This window comes from Pongo pygmaeus, chromosome 5, assembly GCF_028885625.2.
Source record: "Pongo pygmaeus isolate AG05252 chromosome 5, NHGRI_mPonPyg2-v2.0_pri, whole genome shotgun sequence".
NCBI classification, from domain to species: Eukaryota; Metazoa; Chordata; class Mammalia; order Primates; family Hominidae; genus Pongo; species Pongo pygmaeus.
The window spans coordinates 35,978,530-35,997,103 of record NC_072378.2 but is presented as its reverse complement, the minus strand read 5'-3'; the positions used below and the strand labels follow the sequence as shown (position 1 = coordinate 35,997,103).

Here is an 18,574-nt window from a genome sequence, read left to right as displayed (position 1 = left end):
TGCTTGAGCCTGGGAGTTTGAGGCTACAGTAAGCTATACTCACACCACTGCACTCCAGTCTGTGTGACAGAGCAAGACCCTGTCTCTTAAAAAAAAAAAAAAAGCCATTTCGTAAAGACAGTTGGGCAATAACTATCAAATTTAAAATGCATATCACCTTTGCACTTCCAGGAATTTACCCTCCAAATATACTTATGCAAAGTAGGCAAACATACATGGACAAGTAGTCTCATTAGGTTACTGTTGGTAATATATGCATCAATAGAAGATTGTAGTGTTATACACCCATTAAGAATGAGGTAGGTCTATTTGCGTTTATTATGATGATGATGTCTTTACTTTATCAAATACATACTATGTGCTGGGCACCGTACCATGCATTTGATGTGTTTTATCTAATAATACTTTATTATTATTATTATTATTTTTTGAGACGGAGTCTTGCTCTTTCGCCCAGGCTGGAGTGCAGTGGCGTGATCTCGGCTCACTGTAAGCTCCGCCTCCTGGGTTCACACCATTCTCCTGCCTCAGCCTCCTGAGTAGCTGGGACTACAGGCGCCCGCCACCACGCCCGGCTAATTTTTTGTATTTTTAGTGGAGATGGGGTTTCACTGTGTTAGCCAGGATGATCTCGATCTCCTGACCTTGTGATCCGCCCACCTCGGCCTCCCAAAGTGCTGGGATTACAGGCGTGAGCCACCCCCCCTGGCCTTATCTAATAATTCTTAAAACAACTATTAATATATGGCAAGTACTGTTATTATTTACATTTTGCAGGTGAGGAGACTAAGCACAGAGATTAAATAACTTGCACAAGTTTACACAGATAGTAAAGGGCAAACTTGGTATTCAAATCCAGGTATTCTGAAGTTAGAGTATGCTTCATTTTTGACCTCTAAAATGTACATCCTCCTTTCTACTGATGGAGAAAGAGGATGAAGATATATAATAAATGAAAAAGTAGTTCAGAACAGAATGTCTAGTTTGCTGTCATTTGTATTTTAAATTTTTTTAAAAAGTGACAGCACACAGTAGGATACCAAAGAAACGTAACAGTGACTTATAAGGAGCAGACAGATGGCCTTTCAGCTTTTACTTTCCATCTCTTTCATGGGTGTTTTAATAATAGGCATGTATTACTTGATTTTTTTTTTTTTTAAGAGACAGGGTCTCACTCTGTCACCTAGTCTGGAGTGCAGTGACATAATCATTGCTCACTGTAGCCTCTTACTCGTAGGCTCAAGCTATTCTCCTGTCTTAACCTCCAAAGTAGCTGGAGCTACAAGCATATGCCACCATGCCACACTAATTTTTTAAATTTTTGTAGAGATGGAGTTTCACTATGTTGCCCTGGCCAGTCTTAAAACTCTTGGGCTCAAGTGGATGCTCCTGCTTGGCCTTCCAAAATGCTGAGATGACAGGTATGAGCCACTATTCCTGGCCACTTACATATATTTTTAACTGAAATAAATGTAGCTGACATTTTGAAAAGTTGTAATATTTAATGAAGATTAAGCTAAAGTCATGAATGACAAATGGTTTATCTATCTCTGCTTACATACTGTTATGTAGGGTTTCCCTTGTCCTAATATCCTACCACCAGCTCACTTCAAATTCACTTCCTCTGGGGTTCATCTCTTATCTGATCCTACTTTGAATACTTACATTTTTGTTTTTGTTTTTTGAGACAGGTCAGGGTCTCCACTCTGCTGCCTAGGCTGGAGTGCAGTGGCATGATCTCAGCTCACTGCAACCTCGACCTCCTGGACTCAAGCAGTCCTCCCTCCTCAGCCTGCTGAGTAGCTAGCAAGCACCACCATGCCTGGCTCATTTTTTAAATATATTTTTTTGTGGAGATGGGGTTTCACCATGTTGCCTGGGCTGGTCTCAAACTCCTAAGCTCAAGGGATCTGCCCGCCTTGGCCTCCCAAAGTGCTGGGATTACAGGCGTGAGCCAACGTGCCCAGCCCCCAGATACTTAATATTTTTGATTGACAGAGTACCTCATTTGTAATTTAACCTTTTGTTTTGTTTTGTTTTGTTTTTTGAGACAGAGTCTTGCTGTGTTGCCCAGGCTGGAGTGCAGTGGCATGATCTCTACTCACTGCAACCTCCGCCTCCCAGGTTCAAGTGATTCTCCTGCCTCAGCCTCCCAAGTAGCTGGGATTACAGGCACGCACTAGCATGCCTGGCTAATTTTTGTATTTTTAGTAGAGACGGGGTTTCACCATGTTGGCCAGGCTTGAATTCCTGGCCTCAAGTGATCCGCCTGCCTTGGCCTCCCAAAGTGCTGGGATTACAGGCGTGAGCCACCATGCCCCACCAAAATGTAATTTAGCCTTTTAAATTGCCTAAATTTTCTGTTGTTTCCAAAAGGACTTGATACTGCTTACAGTAACATAATGATGCACATCATAGGCACTATAAACATTGAGATTACAATTATATAGCCTAATATAGTTCTACAATTGAGCAGTAAATTTAACTTAGTTTCCTGGAAGTAGGCAAAAAATAAAATATTTTAAGTTCTGTAGTTGTGGTTTGACAAAAAGACACATATGTTTTTGTTTAAAGGAACATTTTTCTGATTCTAAATTTTGAGAAGAAATATGTTTCATGGACCCTTTTATGCAATTTATACTGTTCTGGTTACTTCTTGTTTTGTTGTTTTTTTGTCTACCCAACTAAATTATAAGCTTCCTTAGGACAAACTCTATTTTTCAATACTATTTTTGTTCTATCTCTGCCTAGAAAATGTGCGCTTATTATAGTTGAAATGATAAATTAAGCAACAGTTGCAACATAGCCATATTTCATGGATAATGTTACTACCAGTTTTCAAAGACTTAATTTTTGCATAGTTTAGGAATTTATACTACTTTCATCCCTTTCAGCAGGGAATCCTTTTTGAGACAGGGTCTTACTCTGTCACCCAGGCTAGAGTGCAGTGGCATAATCATGATTCACTGAAGCCTCAACCTCCGGGGCTCCCAGGCTCAAGCTGTCCTCCCACCACAGCCTCTGGAGTAGCTGGGACTACAGGTGTGCACCATACCCAGCTGTGTTCTTTGGGGTGTTTTGTTTTGTTTTTTTTTTAAGAGACGAGGTCTTGCTGTGTTGCCCAGGCTGCTCTCAAACTCCTGGACTCAAGCAGTCCTCCCACCTCAGCCTCCCAAAGTGCTGGGCCGATCGACAGGGAATCTTTTATGATAGCCTTCAAAAAAAAAAAATTTTATTTATTTGTATGTAGCACTCTGTCATCTTGTAGCCCATACTTTCTAGCTGAGTATGTAGTATGAAAAACTGGAAATTTGAACTTTTGTTTTATGAAAGTTAAATCTTTTTAAATAGGGCTTATAGCTTTCAACTACCTTTTCCTTTCTCTTAGGCCAAGTCATCAAGGCATGGGACATTGGGGTGGCTACCATGAAGAAAGGAGAGATATGCCATTTACTGTGCAAACCAGAATATGCATATGGCTCGGCTGGCAGTCTCCCTAAAATTCCCTCGAATGCAACTCTCTTTTTTGAGGCAAGTATGTGTGTGATGTTGCCTTGTCAGCATCTGCTCTACAATAGGAATGGCTTTGAAGCAACAGGCAGTGGGAAAAGGAGCTAAGCTTGCTATAGAGAATCAGATCCAACTTACTTATTTTGGAGCATGGCTTCTTGAATTGTTTCCCACAAACCCAAGGGTGCGCGTGCCAGTGCTTTCTTAGAAACCTGTTTCTAGCACAAAAAGGTCATATCTAAATAAATAAAAGACACTACACTTAGAAATAAAGATTCTGGTCCATGGTGTGAGTGTGACATACTCCAAATTGACCAGAGTACAGGATGGAAATGTTGGCGATAAATGTTGAAATATGCCTATGTCAAGTTGCAGGGTATTTACATATTATAAAAATTTATATGTCACAGATCTCACTTCTCTAGAAGCCGTTGGTGGTGATAAAACATTATTCATCCTGTGTTGAATTACATATATTTGGCAAAACTTAATTTTTAAGAACCAACCCAGCTAGGTAAAATACACCTTTAATCAGTCATAGGCCACATTCATGAGATTTATTCTTACATTTTGAGAAGGGAACTCCATAAACCCAGGATGGGAAAGTTGTGGCCTCAAACAAAATAGTTCTACACCAGCACCTTGTAGCTCTGGCTTTTTGCCCACAGGGTAGTTTTCCTAGTATTTCCTATCTTTGCACTGCAGTCCCTTAAGATATAGTTCTAGACATTATCATTACATGAAATTCTTCCCAAGTATGGAAAAGTATAGTGGGGTTTTTTTTTTTTTTTTGCTACTTTTCCAAAACGATTAAGATGCATAGATGAATGTATATATTTTAAAACAGCTTTATTTTGTAAAATGAAATAATTGGTTGCCCTTGACTTCACATATGTTAATTTGGCTTTATTTGGTCTTTTCTCAGCTGAATTCCTTTTTTCTTTCTAGATTGAGCTCCTTGATTTCAAAGGAGAGGATTTATTTGAAGATGGAGGCATTATCCGGAGAACCAAACGGAAAGGAGAGGGATATTCAAATCCAAACGAAGGAGCAACAGTAGAAAGTAAGTATTAAAGTAAGAGGGAACTAGTCCTTAAAAGTTGGGCCATTTATGTGGATGAAATGGAGACTTTTAAAAAAAAAATGTTTATAGAAATGAATATATCGGCTGGGCGCAGTGACTCACACCTGTAATCCCAGCACTTTGGGAGGTCGAGGTGGGTGGATTGCCTGAACTCAGGAGTTTGAGACCAGCCTGGCCAGCATGGCGAAACCCCATCTCTACTAAAAATACAAAAAACTAGCCGGGCATGGTGGTGCATACCTGTAATCCCAGCTACTCAGGAGGCTGAGGCATGAGAATCACTTGAACCCGGGAGGTGGGGGTTGCAGTGAGCCGAGATGGTGCTACTGCACTCCAGCCTGGGTGACAAAGCGAGACTCTGTCTTAAAAAAAAAGTATTGAATCTATCTCAAAGATAGTCTTAGCTGGGCACAGTGGCTCATGCCTGTAATTCCAGCACTTTGGGAGGCCAAGGCAGGAGGATCTCTTGAGCTTAGGAATTCGAGGCCAGCCAGGACAACATAGTGAGGCCGCATCTCTACTAATAAGCATCAAGATAATTAGTCAAGTGTGATGGCACGTCCCTGTAGTCCCAGCTACTTGGGAGGCTGAGGTGGAAGAATCACTTGAGCTCTGGAGATGAACGCTACAGCAGAGAGCCATGATTGTGCCATTGCGCTTCGGCCTGGACAACAGCAAGATTCTGTCCAAAAAAAAAAAAAATAGTTTCAGGTTCAACATTTATTTAATAATTTTATGTAGTAAATATTAATTCAACATCTACGTGCCAGGCATGCTACCAGCCTCCACAAACTCAAAAATGAATACAAAGTAATTCCATCCACAAGAAATTCTCAATCTGTGGACTCTCTGGTGTGCCAACAACTATATTAGTTGCCTGATGTATTTGTTAATTTATTTCTCACAACCTTAAGAGGTAAAATTTCTTGTCCCCAGATGAGAAAAGTTAATTCAGAGATGTTAAATAAATTGCCCAGGGTTACAGAGTTACTAAACAGAGCAGTAGATTATAATCCCCTTTAGGACTCAAATCCATCTCATCAGCCGTCATCAAGATTAAAAAATAGATCATCATTTAGATCAATATTGGATAATAATGTTCATTCTATTCCATATCAGGAGACCTAGGTTCAAGTCCTGCTTTGGTGTTTATTGAGTAACCTGAAGCTATTCCATTTCTTCATTTGCTAAGTGGGAGTAGGGGCAGCTCTGAGGACTGAGATAGCTAACTCTTCCCTCTCGGAGCAAATTATATATACCACTGTGTATACTACTTGTCACTTTACATTGTAATAAGTATTTGCCCATTTCTCCCAGTATACTTTTAGTGCTTAAGGGCCAGAATCTTTCTTCATCCTTTTGTTTTCAGCATTTCCTGCAGTGTGTGACACACATTTGGTGTTCAGTAAAGGCTTTCTGCATGGATAAGTGCTTGAGAAGTGTCATTAGTGAGCTGAAATCCTTCAAAAGAGAGTTGTGAGAAAACAGAGAAATACTTCCATTAAGAACAAAAATCAAATCATTCAACAAGGATGGGAACATGAACTATTATTATAAAAGGTCTGTTTAAAATAATGATTTCAAAAGCCAGGTGTAATGGTGTGCACCTGTAGTCCCAGCTACTTGGGAGGCTGAGATGGGAGGATCACTAGAGGCCATGAGTTCGAGGCTATAGCATGCTATGGTTACACCAGTGAATAGCCAGTGCACTCTAGCCTAGGCACCATAGTGAGACCTTGTCTCTTTAAAAAAAAAAAAAAAGAGTAAAGAGTTCATTTAAACAGAAAACAAGAATAGCTGAGTTTCTTATTTTTAAAGTATATACTATTTTCAACCCATATTTCATTTCTACGAGTCCGGCAAATCAGTTTAAATTATGTTGTTTTGGGAAGCAGTTACAAACATTATTTATCCCAAATTGCCATTTGGGATAAGTTTTTGAATACATGAAGAGCTTTAAATGTAGAATACCAGGGAAATAGCTCCAGACTAGGAGCTGGGAGATAGGGTTCCAGCCTCAGCCTCCAACTAGACCTCACCTCTGGGCGTTAGCTTCCTTCCTATGCAGTGAGGCAAGGTTGAACCTCTTGATTTTTAAGGTCCTACTAGCCCTAAAACTCCATCATAGAATTCTAAATATTTACAAAAGTTGTAGGAATGATAGAAAATCATCTTCACTACATTAGTAAGCACTTAAGCTTGTCTACAATGTGTATTTTAAATTTTTCTTATGAAAAATTTCAAATGTATGTACAAAGGTAGAGGTTTACTCCTATGGATACAGGCACTCCCTAGATTCAGTAATTTATAATATATATTTTTAAACTGGAGGGTTTTGTTAACTAAGAGGAAAAACTTTTCCCAATTATAGACAATACCACAAAATTACCACTGTGGAGATGACTTTAGAGCAGACTAAATTAAATCAGATCTTGCTTTTGGTAATACTTGCGATGAGAGTCAATTTTTTTTAACTTTTTGTTTGGAAATAATTTTAGAATTACAGAAAAGTTGCAAAACTATTATAGAGCGTTCCCTTATATGCTTTACACAGCTTCCTCTAAATGTTAACATCTTACCTAATCACAGTACATTTATCAAAATCAGGAAGTTAACGTTGATGTAGTACCAGTAACTGTTTTCCAGATCTTATTTGAATTTCACCAGTTACTACACTACTGTTGTTTTCTGGTCTAAGATCAAACTCAGGATCCAGCATTGTATTTACTTTTTTTTTTTTTTTTTTTTGAGATGGAGTCTTGCTCTGTCATCCAGGCTGGAGTGCAGTGATGCTATCGCAGCTCACTGCAACCTCCACCTCCTGGGTTCAAGCAATTCTCCTGTCTCAGCCTCCCAAGTAGCTGGGACTATAGGCGCACACCGCCATGCCCGACTAATTTTTGTATTTTTATTAGAGACAGGGTTTCTAACATGTTGGTCAGGCTGGTCCTCGAGCTCCTGACCTTGGGTGATACACCCGCCTCAGCCTCCCAAAGTGCTGGGATTACAGGCATGAGCCACCGCACCCGGCGTACTCTACTATTTTGAATACAACTGACCATTTTGTAGAATATCCCTCAATTTGGGTTTCTGGTGATGTTTTTAGATTGAGGTTATGCGTTTTTTGAAAATACCACTGAAGTGATGTTGTGCCTTTCATCATTATCAAGAGGTATATGATATTGATGTCTCATTACTGGTGATGTTACCTTAGAACACTGGGTTAAGGTGGGAAACCATGTTTCACTACTGCAAAGTTACTATTTTCCCTTTGTAATTAAAAAATATTAGGAGTGAAGTACTATCTTGTTTTGTATCACAACTTTACACACTCATTTTGACATTTGTTGATTTTTGCTTGCAATAGTTATTACTGCGGCATTTGACTAATGGTAAATTTTCTATTGCTGTTATTCTCTCTACATTAATTTGAATCCTACTGTATATTTATTCAGTTTATTTATATCATTATGGACCTGTGTATATTTATTCTGTAAGTTATTATTCATTACTATTCTTATTTATTTTGTTGTTCAGATTGTCCCAGATTTGACCATTGGAAACTCCTTTAAGTTTGTTTTTGTGTCCTTTCAATATTATCCCCATTTTTTTTAAGCGCTTCCTTACTTTCTGGTACCACAAGACACTCATGGCTCATCTTAAAATTTTCCTGCCCTAGACCTGGAACCAACCATGTCTCCAAAGAGCCCTGATTCCTTTTATTGGAGAAAGGCATTTAGAAACCAAGATCTGAGTGCTAGGTTTGCTCCTGCTATGGGATATCATCATTCCTAGACCCTCTTAGCAGACAGAGAGATAGAGAATATATGGACCTCAACATACATACATATACATCTATATGTATTTCTACATCAGCCTGTGTGTGTGTGTGTGTGTGTGTGTGTGTGTGTGTGTGTGTGTGTGTGTGTGTGTGTGTATAGTTGTTGTTTTGTTGTTTTTTTTTTTTGCAACAGAGTCTCATTCTGTCGCCCAGGCTGGAGTGCAGTGGTGCAGTCTCAGCTCACTGCAACTTCCATCTCCCAGGTTCAAGTGATTCTCCTGTCTCAGTCTCCGGAGTAACTGGGATTACAGGTGCCTGCCAGCACGCCCAGCTATTTTTTGTATTTTCAGTAGAGATGGGGTTTCACCATGTTAGCCAGGCTGGTCTCGAACTCCTGACCTCATGATCTGCCTGCCTTGGCCTCCCAAAGTGCTGGGATTACAGGAATGAGCCATGGTGCCCGACCAGCCTGTACGTATATGTTAAAAACCATGGATACTCACTGGCAGTTGCAGTTCCAGTTCCAATCCAGCACCACAAGTTTACTTGCCCTTTGCTCATTTGAAACTCCATTCTCCAGAAGTGAGAAAGTGTTCTCATTCTCCACAGCATACTCATTGCTCCCATCCTAGTGTATATGTAAGGTGGTTTTAGAATTGCTAACCTAGACCCCTGTGACAAACTGACTTTAGGAAATATTTGTGTATAGTACCTTTTGTCATCAGTCTTATAGTGTATATTCAAAACACTTGCTTTCCAACTGAGGTAACTTCTTTCTTCCTCACCCCCTTCAATGTGATTGTGTTACTCAATTGTAACAAATTATTCATTTGTTACCATTTATATTCCATTTTGGGTTCCTGCCATGCTCTGGTTAATTTTAATTATTTGTTTTATTTTGGATATGTGAAACATTACCATGATTTTAAACTATATAAAAAATGATATACCCAAAAGTGTCATTTCCCCCTCATCCTTATTAACCTGTTCCCACTTCCCCATTATTTCCACCCTATTCCAGTCTCATTAGTTATATCATTAGATCCTGATTTTTCTTCCTGTATTTTATTACGTTTTATGTCATTTTATTTTTTCTGTTTCTGTTAACAAAGGGAGCCAGGCGTGGTGGCTCACACCTGTAATCCCAGCACTTTGGGAGACTGAGGCAAGGAGGATGGCTTAACCTCAGGAATTTGAGACCATCCTGAGCAACATAGAGACCTTGTCTCTACAAAAAAATTTAACATTTAGCCACATGTGATGGCACATGCCTCTAGTCCCAGCTACCCAGAAGACTAAGGCAGGAGGATCTCTTGAGCCCAGGAGTTCAAGGCTGCAGAGAGTTGTGATCATGCCACTGTGCTCCAGCCTGGGTAACAGAACAAGGCTCTGTCTCAGTTTGAAAAAAAGAGAGAAAGAACAAAAAAAGGGCAATGACTAATCTTTTGTCTTTCATCTTGTTAGAATGTACTTTCCTGGGAAATTTTAGAGTAAATGGTTGATTTTACTTTTTCACTCAAAAGACCTTCTTGGTTTTCTGGAACAAAGCTGTTTTATAGAAATTTATTGTGTTATGCTTTCATTTATCAAGGTTAAAATGTCCTGGTTTTTCCTCCTTTAAACAAGTTAGCTATCTGGGGGAGGAGAACAAAGATTACCCTAAAGGTGGTCCTGTTCAAAACCAAGATCACCTTGTTCTTTTTGAAATATCAGTCTTTACTGGTTTGCCTTTTCTTTATAGCATCACCAAATACACTTAGATGTGAAACCAGATATAAAACCTGGAACTAGGCCAGGTGCAGTGGCTCACACCTGTAATCCCAGCACTTTGGGAGGCCAAGGTGGGCAGATCACATGAGGTCAGGAATTTGAGACCAGTCTGGCCAACGTGGCAAAACCCCATCTCTACTAAAAATACAAACAATTAGCTGGGAGTGGTGGTGGGCACCTGTAATCCCAGCTACTTGGGAGGCTGAGGCAGGAGATTTGCTTGATCCTGGGAGGCGGAGGTTGCAGTGAGCAGACATTACGCCACTGCACTCCAACCTGAGTGACAGAGGGAAACTCCGTCTCAAAAAAATAAATAAATAAAATAAATAAAACCTGGAACTAAAGCCGGCTGTAGAGTGAACAAGAACAATAGACACTGATCACCCATTACAATATGTTCTTATAGATATGTGATTTACTAAATTTCTGTCATTTCTGTGTAAAGAGACAATGAAGTGGTGTGGAAGAGGGGACAGATAAGCTTTGTAAGTGATGGACTTGAGTTTTGAATCTTGGAATTGCTACCTGATACTTTTATGACTTTAGACAAGTTACTTAACTACGTGGAGCATTCAGTTTTTTTAATCTGTCAAATGGGAATAATTTTCACTCCCACAGGTTGTGTGACAGTGATACGGTTTGGCTGTGTGCCTACCCACATCTCATCTTGAATTGTAGTTCCCATAATCCCCACGTGTCATGGGAAGGACCCAGTGGGAGGTAACTGAATCAGGGGGGCAGTTTCTCCCATGCTGTTCTCATGATAGAGTGAGTTCTCAAACGAGATCTGATGGTTTTATAAGGGTCTGGCAGGGAAACCCTGCTGGCTCTTCCCTCTCCTGCCACCATGTGAAGAAGGGTGTGTTTGCTTCCCCTTCTACCATGATTGTAAGTTTCCTGAGGCTTCCCCAGCCATGTGAAACTGTAAGTCAATTAAACCTCTTTTCTTTATAAATTACCCAGTCTCGGGCAGTTCTTCATGGCAGCATGAGAACGGACTAATACAAACAGTTACGAAGAAGAGTGTCAGACATTTAGTGGACACTTAATTTCTTCTACCCTATATATTGTGTTTCACTAATTTGTTTTGCTTCCTTTTAATTGATCTAAGGAAAAAGATCCTTGACTCCTCTTTTTTTTTCCTGTTGCCCAGGCTGGAGTGCAGTGGGCCAGGCTGGAGTGCAATGGCGCGTCTTAGCTCACTGCAACTGCTGCCTCCCGAGTTCAAGTGATTCTCCCACCTCATCCTCCCGAGTAGCTAGGACTACAGGCATGTGCCACCACGCCCAGCTAATTTTTGTATTTTTAGCAAAGATGGGGTTTTGTCATGTTAGCCAGACTGGTCTTGAACTCCTGACCTCAGGTGATCCACCTACCTTGGCCTCCCTAAGTGCTGGGATTACAGGCGTGAGCCACTGTGCCTGGCTGACTCCTCTTTTTCTTATCTCCTACATGTCATCCATCAGCAAATCCTCTTGGCTCTACCATGGTTATTAGAGACCTAAAATTGTCTCTAATAAGTCTTCAAATTAATCATATATCTTAATAGTAATCTTATCTAAATCATATTTCTCAAGGTTCTGGGGGAAGAGTAACATTATGGACTCAAAAAGGTTTTTACTGAATTGTAAACTTTTACTTCCTTTTCATAATTTGTCTCTGTGTGGAAGAGAAAACTTAGGTTAGTTTGATGGGATTTATTCTTTCTCAAGGAAATTTTGATTTTTACTCTTTATATGAGGATCCTAATGGTTACACATCAGTTTTTAGAATCTGTCCCCCTACGCTTTTTCTTGTGTCAGTTAAGATGACCATCTTGTAATTTTTATTCAAAGTTTTCCTTTCATTTAAAAAGTTACTGTGTTCTAAGGTATTCTAATTGATATGATTATGATGACTGATACTTCAGTCCTTAAGTTTAATTGCAAGTCGTGGCTACATTGCTACTTTTCAGCTTTGCTTTCTTAGAAAATCAAATCTGACTTACATAAGGTTCTAAATAGCTACCAGTTACTCTTCCCCCATCCCGCAGTCTCTCACATCGTCTGATTTGTCAACTTTAGTGGTTGGAAGAGGCCCATCAAAATGCTGGCTGTATGTGGTTCCCTTGCCTCTCAGTACTTTCAGCCACATTTGAATGCAAAGAATGCAGACAGTCAGCGTATTTTTAAATGTGAAATTTTCAACAGAATGTTCTACAGGTTCCAGTTGTTGGCGTACCTCCTTTCCCTCTCCAAATCTCACTGAAATCATAGATGGAGGGAACAAAGATTTTCAAAAGAAGAAGAAGAAATCAATAATAGTGCTGGAAAGGGGAGGAATGTAAGAGTGGATCAGAAATTATGGAGAATTTCTGGAATATGTAAAGTTGATGAATTTGAACCAATGGAAACTAGTCTCAGCAAATCCAACCCAAGACAGGTGTAAAGAGGACTTAAGCAGAGGTACATACTGTTCTTGTCAACAGGCTTAGGCGGAACTCCAAGCTCATAGTCATCTGGTGTGAGGGAGCCCAAGCAGGCTATGCAGCAATCATCAGGATTGTTATAAAACAAGATGGAACAGCGGGGCCAGTAAACCTCCAGTGCAGTAGTTCTCTACTTTTCCTGAATTTAGAATTACCTAAGGAGCTTTTAAAAATTCTGACACCTAGACCAGTTAAATAAGAATCTCATATCTCAGAAGATGGAACTCCAGGCACAAGTATTTTTTTTTAAACTCTCAGATTATTCTAGTTTGCAGGCAAGGACTGAAAACTACTAGACTACGGTCTGACTGTGACTTTTTCTCCCAAGCTAAAACCAGTAAGGCCAGGTCTAAAATAAAATAGAAAAATAATAAAATAAATTTAAAAATAAATAATAAAATAAAATGTGCCTCAAAAGACTCCAAGCGTTAGGACTTGGACTAGGGAAAATGAATGTATTTTTTGAAACTTTTTTTTTTTTTTTGAGATGGAGTCTTGCTCTGTCACTCAGGCTGTAGTGCAGTGGCACGGTCTTGGCTCACTGCAAGCTCCGCCTCCCGGGTTTACGCCATTCTCCTGCCTCAGCCTCCCGAGTAGCTGGGACTACAGGCACCTGCCACCAGGCCCAGCTAATTTTTTTTGTATTTTTAGTAGAGACGGGGTTTCACCATGTTAGCCAGGATGGTCTCGATCTCCTCACCTCGTGATCCACCTGCCTCAGCCTCCCAAAGTGCTGAGATTATAGGTGTGAACCACCACGCCCGGCCTTTTTTGAACTTTTAAAACAAATTTAAAGGGGAAAAAAGTGTAAAGACAGCTTTTCACAGTAAATAATGCTAAAGTGTTCTGCTCCTAAAGTCAACTTTCCTGTGCCCATCATGCCCAGCTCATAGTAAATGCTTAATAAATATTTGTGAAATCTTCACCCTTAGATCCCCGCAATCAGCCCATCCTTGTGCAGAAAGGCCTGCCATGGAAACATATCCAATTGCTTAGAAAAATGGTAGCTAACTATAGTCATTTGATCATCCCGAATCCTTCCTTTATAATACGGCCAGACAACAAAGAATCATCAGCACATATTATGAAAAAAGCAGCACTAAAATGGACTAACAGAAGAAGTAGAAGAGAACTGTAAAAATACTAATTATTGTCTTCAGAAATTGTTACCAGGACATCAGATTCATAAGTCAAAAAGCCAACTTCCCTGAAAAAGGAAAGGGAGGACAAGAAAGTTTCTGGAAATTAGAGCATGATTAATCAAAACTGAAACTCAGAGGAAAGGGTTGAAGAGCAAAATGGACAGTCCCTGAAATCAGGTGATCTGAAAGATAGCCAAGGATTTCTCAGAACACAAGAAAAAAGAGGGATGAAAAGTGAAAAAGAAATTAGAAGATATGGATAATAAATCCAGGAGCGGTAATATGCATCCAATCAAACATCTAATAGAAAATTTCCTACAGGGAATAAAAGAAAGAGTCTTAAGATTGAAAGGGCCAGTTGATAGTGGTACCCAGGAGGAAGGAGTGGTGTTTCACCCAGATATATCCTGGTGAAATTTCTGAATTCTGTAGCTTACAAGAAAATTCTGAACTCTTCAAGGGAAGAACAAGCTATGTACAAAGGAATAAGAATCTTATTCATTACACTAAAGACAATGCTTTTGATCATTGTCTATAGCTATGTGTATTTTGAACCTAGAATTCCGTACTCAGCCAAACTGTCATTTATGTACGAGAACAAAATTAACTTTTTGGAATTTGCAGACTCATATTCTTTTCGAAAAAAATACTGTGGGATGTACCAAAACAAAAAAATAAGTCAAGAAGCAACAACTCAAGGCATAAGAAACAGTAGTGAGAAAAAAAATAATAATTTCCATATTGGATACATTTATCCTGAAAGATCTCTGAAGCAGTAGAGCTGTAATGTTAAAGTAATATTAATAATGAAACAGTCTGGGCTGGGCACAGTGGCCCACACCTGTAATCCCAACACTTTGGGAGGGTATCACTTGAGGCCAGGAGTTCAAGACCAGCCTGGCCAACATGGCAAAACCCCATCTCTAGTAAAAATACAAAATTTAGCCAGGCATGATGGCACATGCCTGTAATCCCACCTACTCAAGAGGCTGAGGCAGGAGAATCACTTGAACCCAGGAGACAGAGGTGGCAGTGAGCCAAGATTGTACCACTGCCTAGGTGACAGAGGGAGACTCTGTCTCAAAATAATAATAATAATAATAATAATTAATAAAACAATAATAACAGTCCGGATTCTGGGTTATTTTAACAAAAGATTGTGAGGATAGGAAATGAAGAGGGGAAGGCAAAATTGTCTAATATTATTTTCTTTTTTAAAACATTTTTTGGAGATGAGGTCTTGCTCTGTTGCCCAGGCTGGCATGCAGTGGCACAGTTGTGGCTCACTGCAGCCTCAAATTCCTGCCCTCAAGCCATCCTCCCAACTCAGCCACCGGAGTAGCTGGGACTGCAGGTGCACACCCAGCTAACTTTTTTTATCCTTTTAGAGATGGGGTCTTGCTATATTGCTCAAGCTGGTCTTGAACTCCAGGGCTTAAGCGATCTGCCTGCTTCAGCCTCCCAAGTAGTTGAGATTACAGGCTCATGTACTACCACAACCAGCTGCCTTAATTTCTTGTTCCAGGGGAGATTATGCTGATTAATTCTTTTATTTTAAGATTCAGGGGGAACATGTGCCAGTTTGTTACATGGATATATTGTCTGTAATGCTGAGGTTTGGGCTTCTATTGAACCCATCATCCAGATAGTGAACACAGAATATAGCCCTTGTACCCCTCCATCCTTTTTTGCTTTTGGAGTCCCCAGTGTCTCTTGTCCCCATCTTTATGTCTGTGTATACTCAGGGTTTAGCTCCTACTTATAAGTGAGAACATGCAGTATTTGGTTTTCTGTTTCTGTGTTAATTCACTTAGGATACTGGCCTCCAGCTGCATCTGTGTTGCTGTAGGGGACATCCTTTCATTGGCTGCATAGTATTTCATGGTATATATGTACCACATTTTCTTTTTTTTTTTTTATTTCAAGTCTGTCAAGCTATTCTTTATTTCAGAGAGAGGGCAGGGCAGAGTGCTCAGTCCTTGGCAGCGGCTTTTGTCATGGTGGCCAGGATATTGCTCAGCTCCTCCCACTTCCTCTTGGTGCATCCCCACCCTTGTCTTGATGAACTTGAGGGCCCATTTGTCCTTGGAGACCTTCAGTAACTCCATGGTGCACCGCTCGTATAGGGTGAAGCCACACAGCTCTCAGATCATGTCCGGCACAAACTTGGTGTATTTGGTCAGGTGCCTGCAGCAGCGGCTGTGCCTGGGTGTCTTCACATTCTTGGTCACCTTGTGGCCCTTGTTGAGGCCCACGGCCATAGGGCAGCACAGAGCCATGGCTGCTGCTCTCCAATGGTGGCCGTGGCAGAAGGAAGCCCACATTTTTATCTAATCCACTGTTGATGGACACCTAGGTTGACTCCGTGTCTTTGCTTATAACTGTGCTTAAGAGTAAGTGCTGTGTGTGGCTCATGCCTGTAATCCCAGCACTTTGGGAGGCCAAGGTGGGATGGTCACTAAGCCCAGGAGTTTAAGACCAAACTGGGCAACATAGTAAGACCCCATTTCTACAGACAAAAAAAAAAGCCAAGCATGGTGGTGCATGCCTGTAGTGCCGGCTACTCAGGAGGCTGCAGTGGGAGGATCATTTGAGTCACATTTATACCACTGCAGTCTAACCTGGGCAACAAAACAAGACCCTGTCTCAAAACAAAACAGGCTGGGCGCGGTGGCTCATGCCTGTAGTCCTAGCACTATGGGAGGCTGAGGTGGGTGGATCATTTGAGGTCAGAAGTTCAAGACCAGCCTGGCCAACATGGTGAAACCCTGCCTCTACTAAAAATACAAAAATTAGCCGGGTGTGGTGGCGGGCACCTGTAGTCCCAGCTACTTGGGAGGCTGAGGCAGGTGAATTGCTTGAACCTGGGAGGTGGAGGTTGTAGTCAGCTGAGATCCTGCCACTGCACTCCAGCCTGGGCAACAGAGTGAGACTCTGTCTCAAAAAACAAACAAAGAAACACACAAACAGTGCTGCAGTAAACATGTCAGTGTAAATGCCAGCTATCTTTCTGATAGAACGATTTATTTTCCTTTGGTTGTATACCCAGTAATGGGATTGCTGGGTCAAATGGTAGTTTGATTTTTAGTTCTTCGAGAAATTTCCAAAACTGCTTTCCACAGGAGCTGAACTAATTTCCATTCTCATCAACACTGTTTAAGCATTCCCTTTTCTCCACAACCTTGCCAACATCTGTTCTTTTTTGACTTTTTTTTTTTTTTTTTTTGAGACGGAGTCTCATTCTGTCGCCCAGGCTGGAATGCAGTGGCGCAATCTCGGCTCACTGCAACCCCCGCTTCCCAGGTTCACGCCATTCTGCTGCCTCAGCCTCCCGAGTAGCTGGGACTACAGGCACCCGCCACCACGCCCGGCTAATTTTTTTTTATATTTTTAGTAGAGACGGGGTTTCACCGTGTTAGCCAGGATGGTCTCGATCTCCTGACCTCATGATCTGCCTGCCTCGGCCTCCCAAAGTGCTGGGATTAAAGGCATGAGTCACCACGCCCGGCCTTGACTTTTTATTAATAGTCATTCTGACTCAGTTGTGAGATGGTATCTCATTGTGGTTTTGATTTGCATTTCTCTGATGATTAGTGATGTTGAGCATTTTTTCATGTTCGTTGGCTGCTTCTTCGTGTCCTTTGCCTACTTTTTAATGGGGCTGTTTTTTTCTTGTTGATTTGTTTAAGTTCTTTTCTGGATATTAGTCCTTTGTCAGATGCGTAATTTGCAAATGTTTTCTCCCATTCTGTAGTTTGTCTGTCTGCTTCGTTGATAGCTTATTTTGCTGTGCTGAAGCTCTTTAATTAGGTCCCAACTGTCAGTTTTTCTTTTTGTTGCATTTGATTTTGGGGACTTAATCATAAATTATTTGCCTAGGCAATGTCCAGAAGAGTATTTTCTAGGTTTTCTTCTAGGATTTATATAGTTTGAGGCCTTACATTTAAGCCTTTAATCCATTTTGAGTTTGTTTTTGTATATGGTGAGAGGTAGAGGTCTGGTTTCCTATTTGGATGACGTTTAATTCTTTCTCTTGCCTGATTGCTCAGGCTAGGACTTGCCGCATACTGATTGCTGTGGCTCAGTAACATGCTGAATAGGAGTTAAGAGTGGACACCCTTTTTTTGTTCCAGTTCTTAGGCGGAATGCTTCCAACTTTTGCCCGTTCAGTATGATATTGACGGCTGGGTGCAGTGGTTCACACCTGTAATCCCAAGACTTTGGAAGGCCGAGGCAGGAGGATTGCATGAGCCTAGGAGTTCAAGACCAGCCTGGGCAGCATAGTGAAACCTTGTCTCTACTAAAAATAAAAAAAAATTAGCCACACATAGTGGCATGCACCTGTAGTCCCAGCTTACTTGGGAGGCTGATGCAGGAGGATCACTTGAGCCTGGGTGATAGAGGCTTCGGTGAGTTATGGTTGCACCACTGCACTCCAGCCTGGGCAATGGAATAAGACCTTGTCTCAAAAAAAAAAGATACTGTCATAGGTGGCTCTTATTATTTTGAAGTATGTTTCTTTGATGCTTAGTTTATTGAGGGTTTTTTATAATGAAGGGATGTTGGATTTTATTGAATGTTTTATGCTGATTGATTCTGAACATTGATAAAGATATATATATATCTTTAAATGATTTGTTCAGACTTTAATGGAAAGTACTAGTAAAAATAGCATGTAGAATTTCCAAACCACCCCATGTGGAGTGGGGAAATAGAGGAACAAGGAAAACTTCATTAATTAAGCAAAAATTGTTTTAAAAAATAAGAAAACATGGGCCGGGCACGGTGGCTCATGCCTGTAATCCCAGCACTTTGGGAGG

At 40.7% G+C, this 18,574-nt stretch overlaps 1 protein-coding gene and 1 pseudogene across 3 annotated transcripts in view; one reads left to right on the top strand and one right to left on the bottom strand.

Moving 5' to 3' along the window:
• Positions 1–18,574, top strand: part of FKBP5 (FKBP prolyl isomerase 5) — a 111,995-nt gene that overhangs the window by 61,848 nt on the left and 31,573 nt on the right. For all 3 annotated transcript variants that reach the window (XM_054490673.2, XM_063666162.1, XM_054490675.2), the window contains exons 4-5: positions 3,389–3,531; positions 4,459–4,573. In XM_054490673.2, the coding sequence (XP_054346648.1) occupies positions 3,389–3,531; positions 4,459–4,573 (258 nt within the window). The remainder of the gene's footprint in view (positions 1–3,388; positions 3,532–4,458; positions 4,574–18,574) is intronic.
• LOC129038102 (large ribosomal subunit protein eL36-like) lies at positions 15,727–16,217 on the bottom strand (annotated as a pseudogene).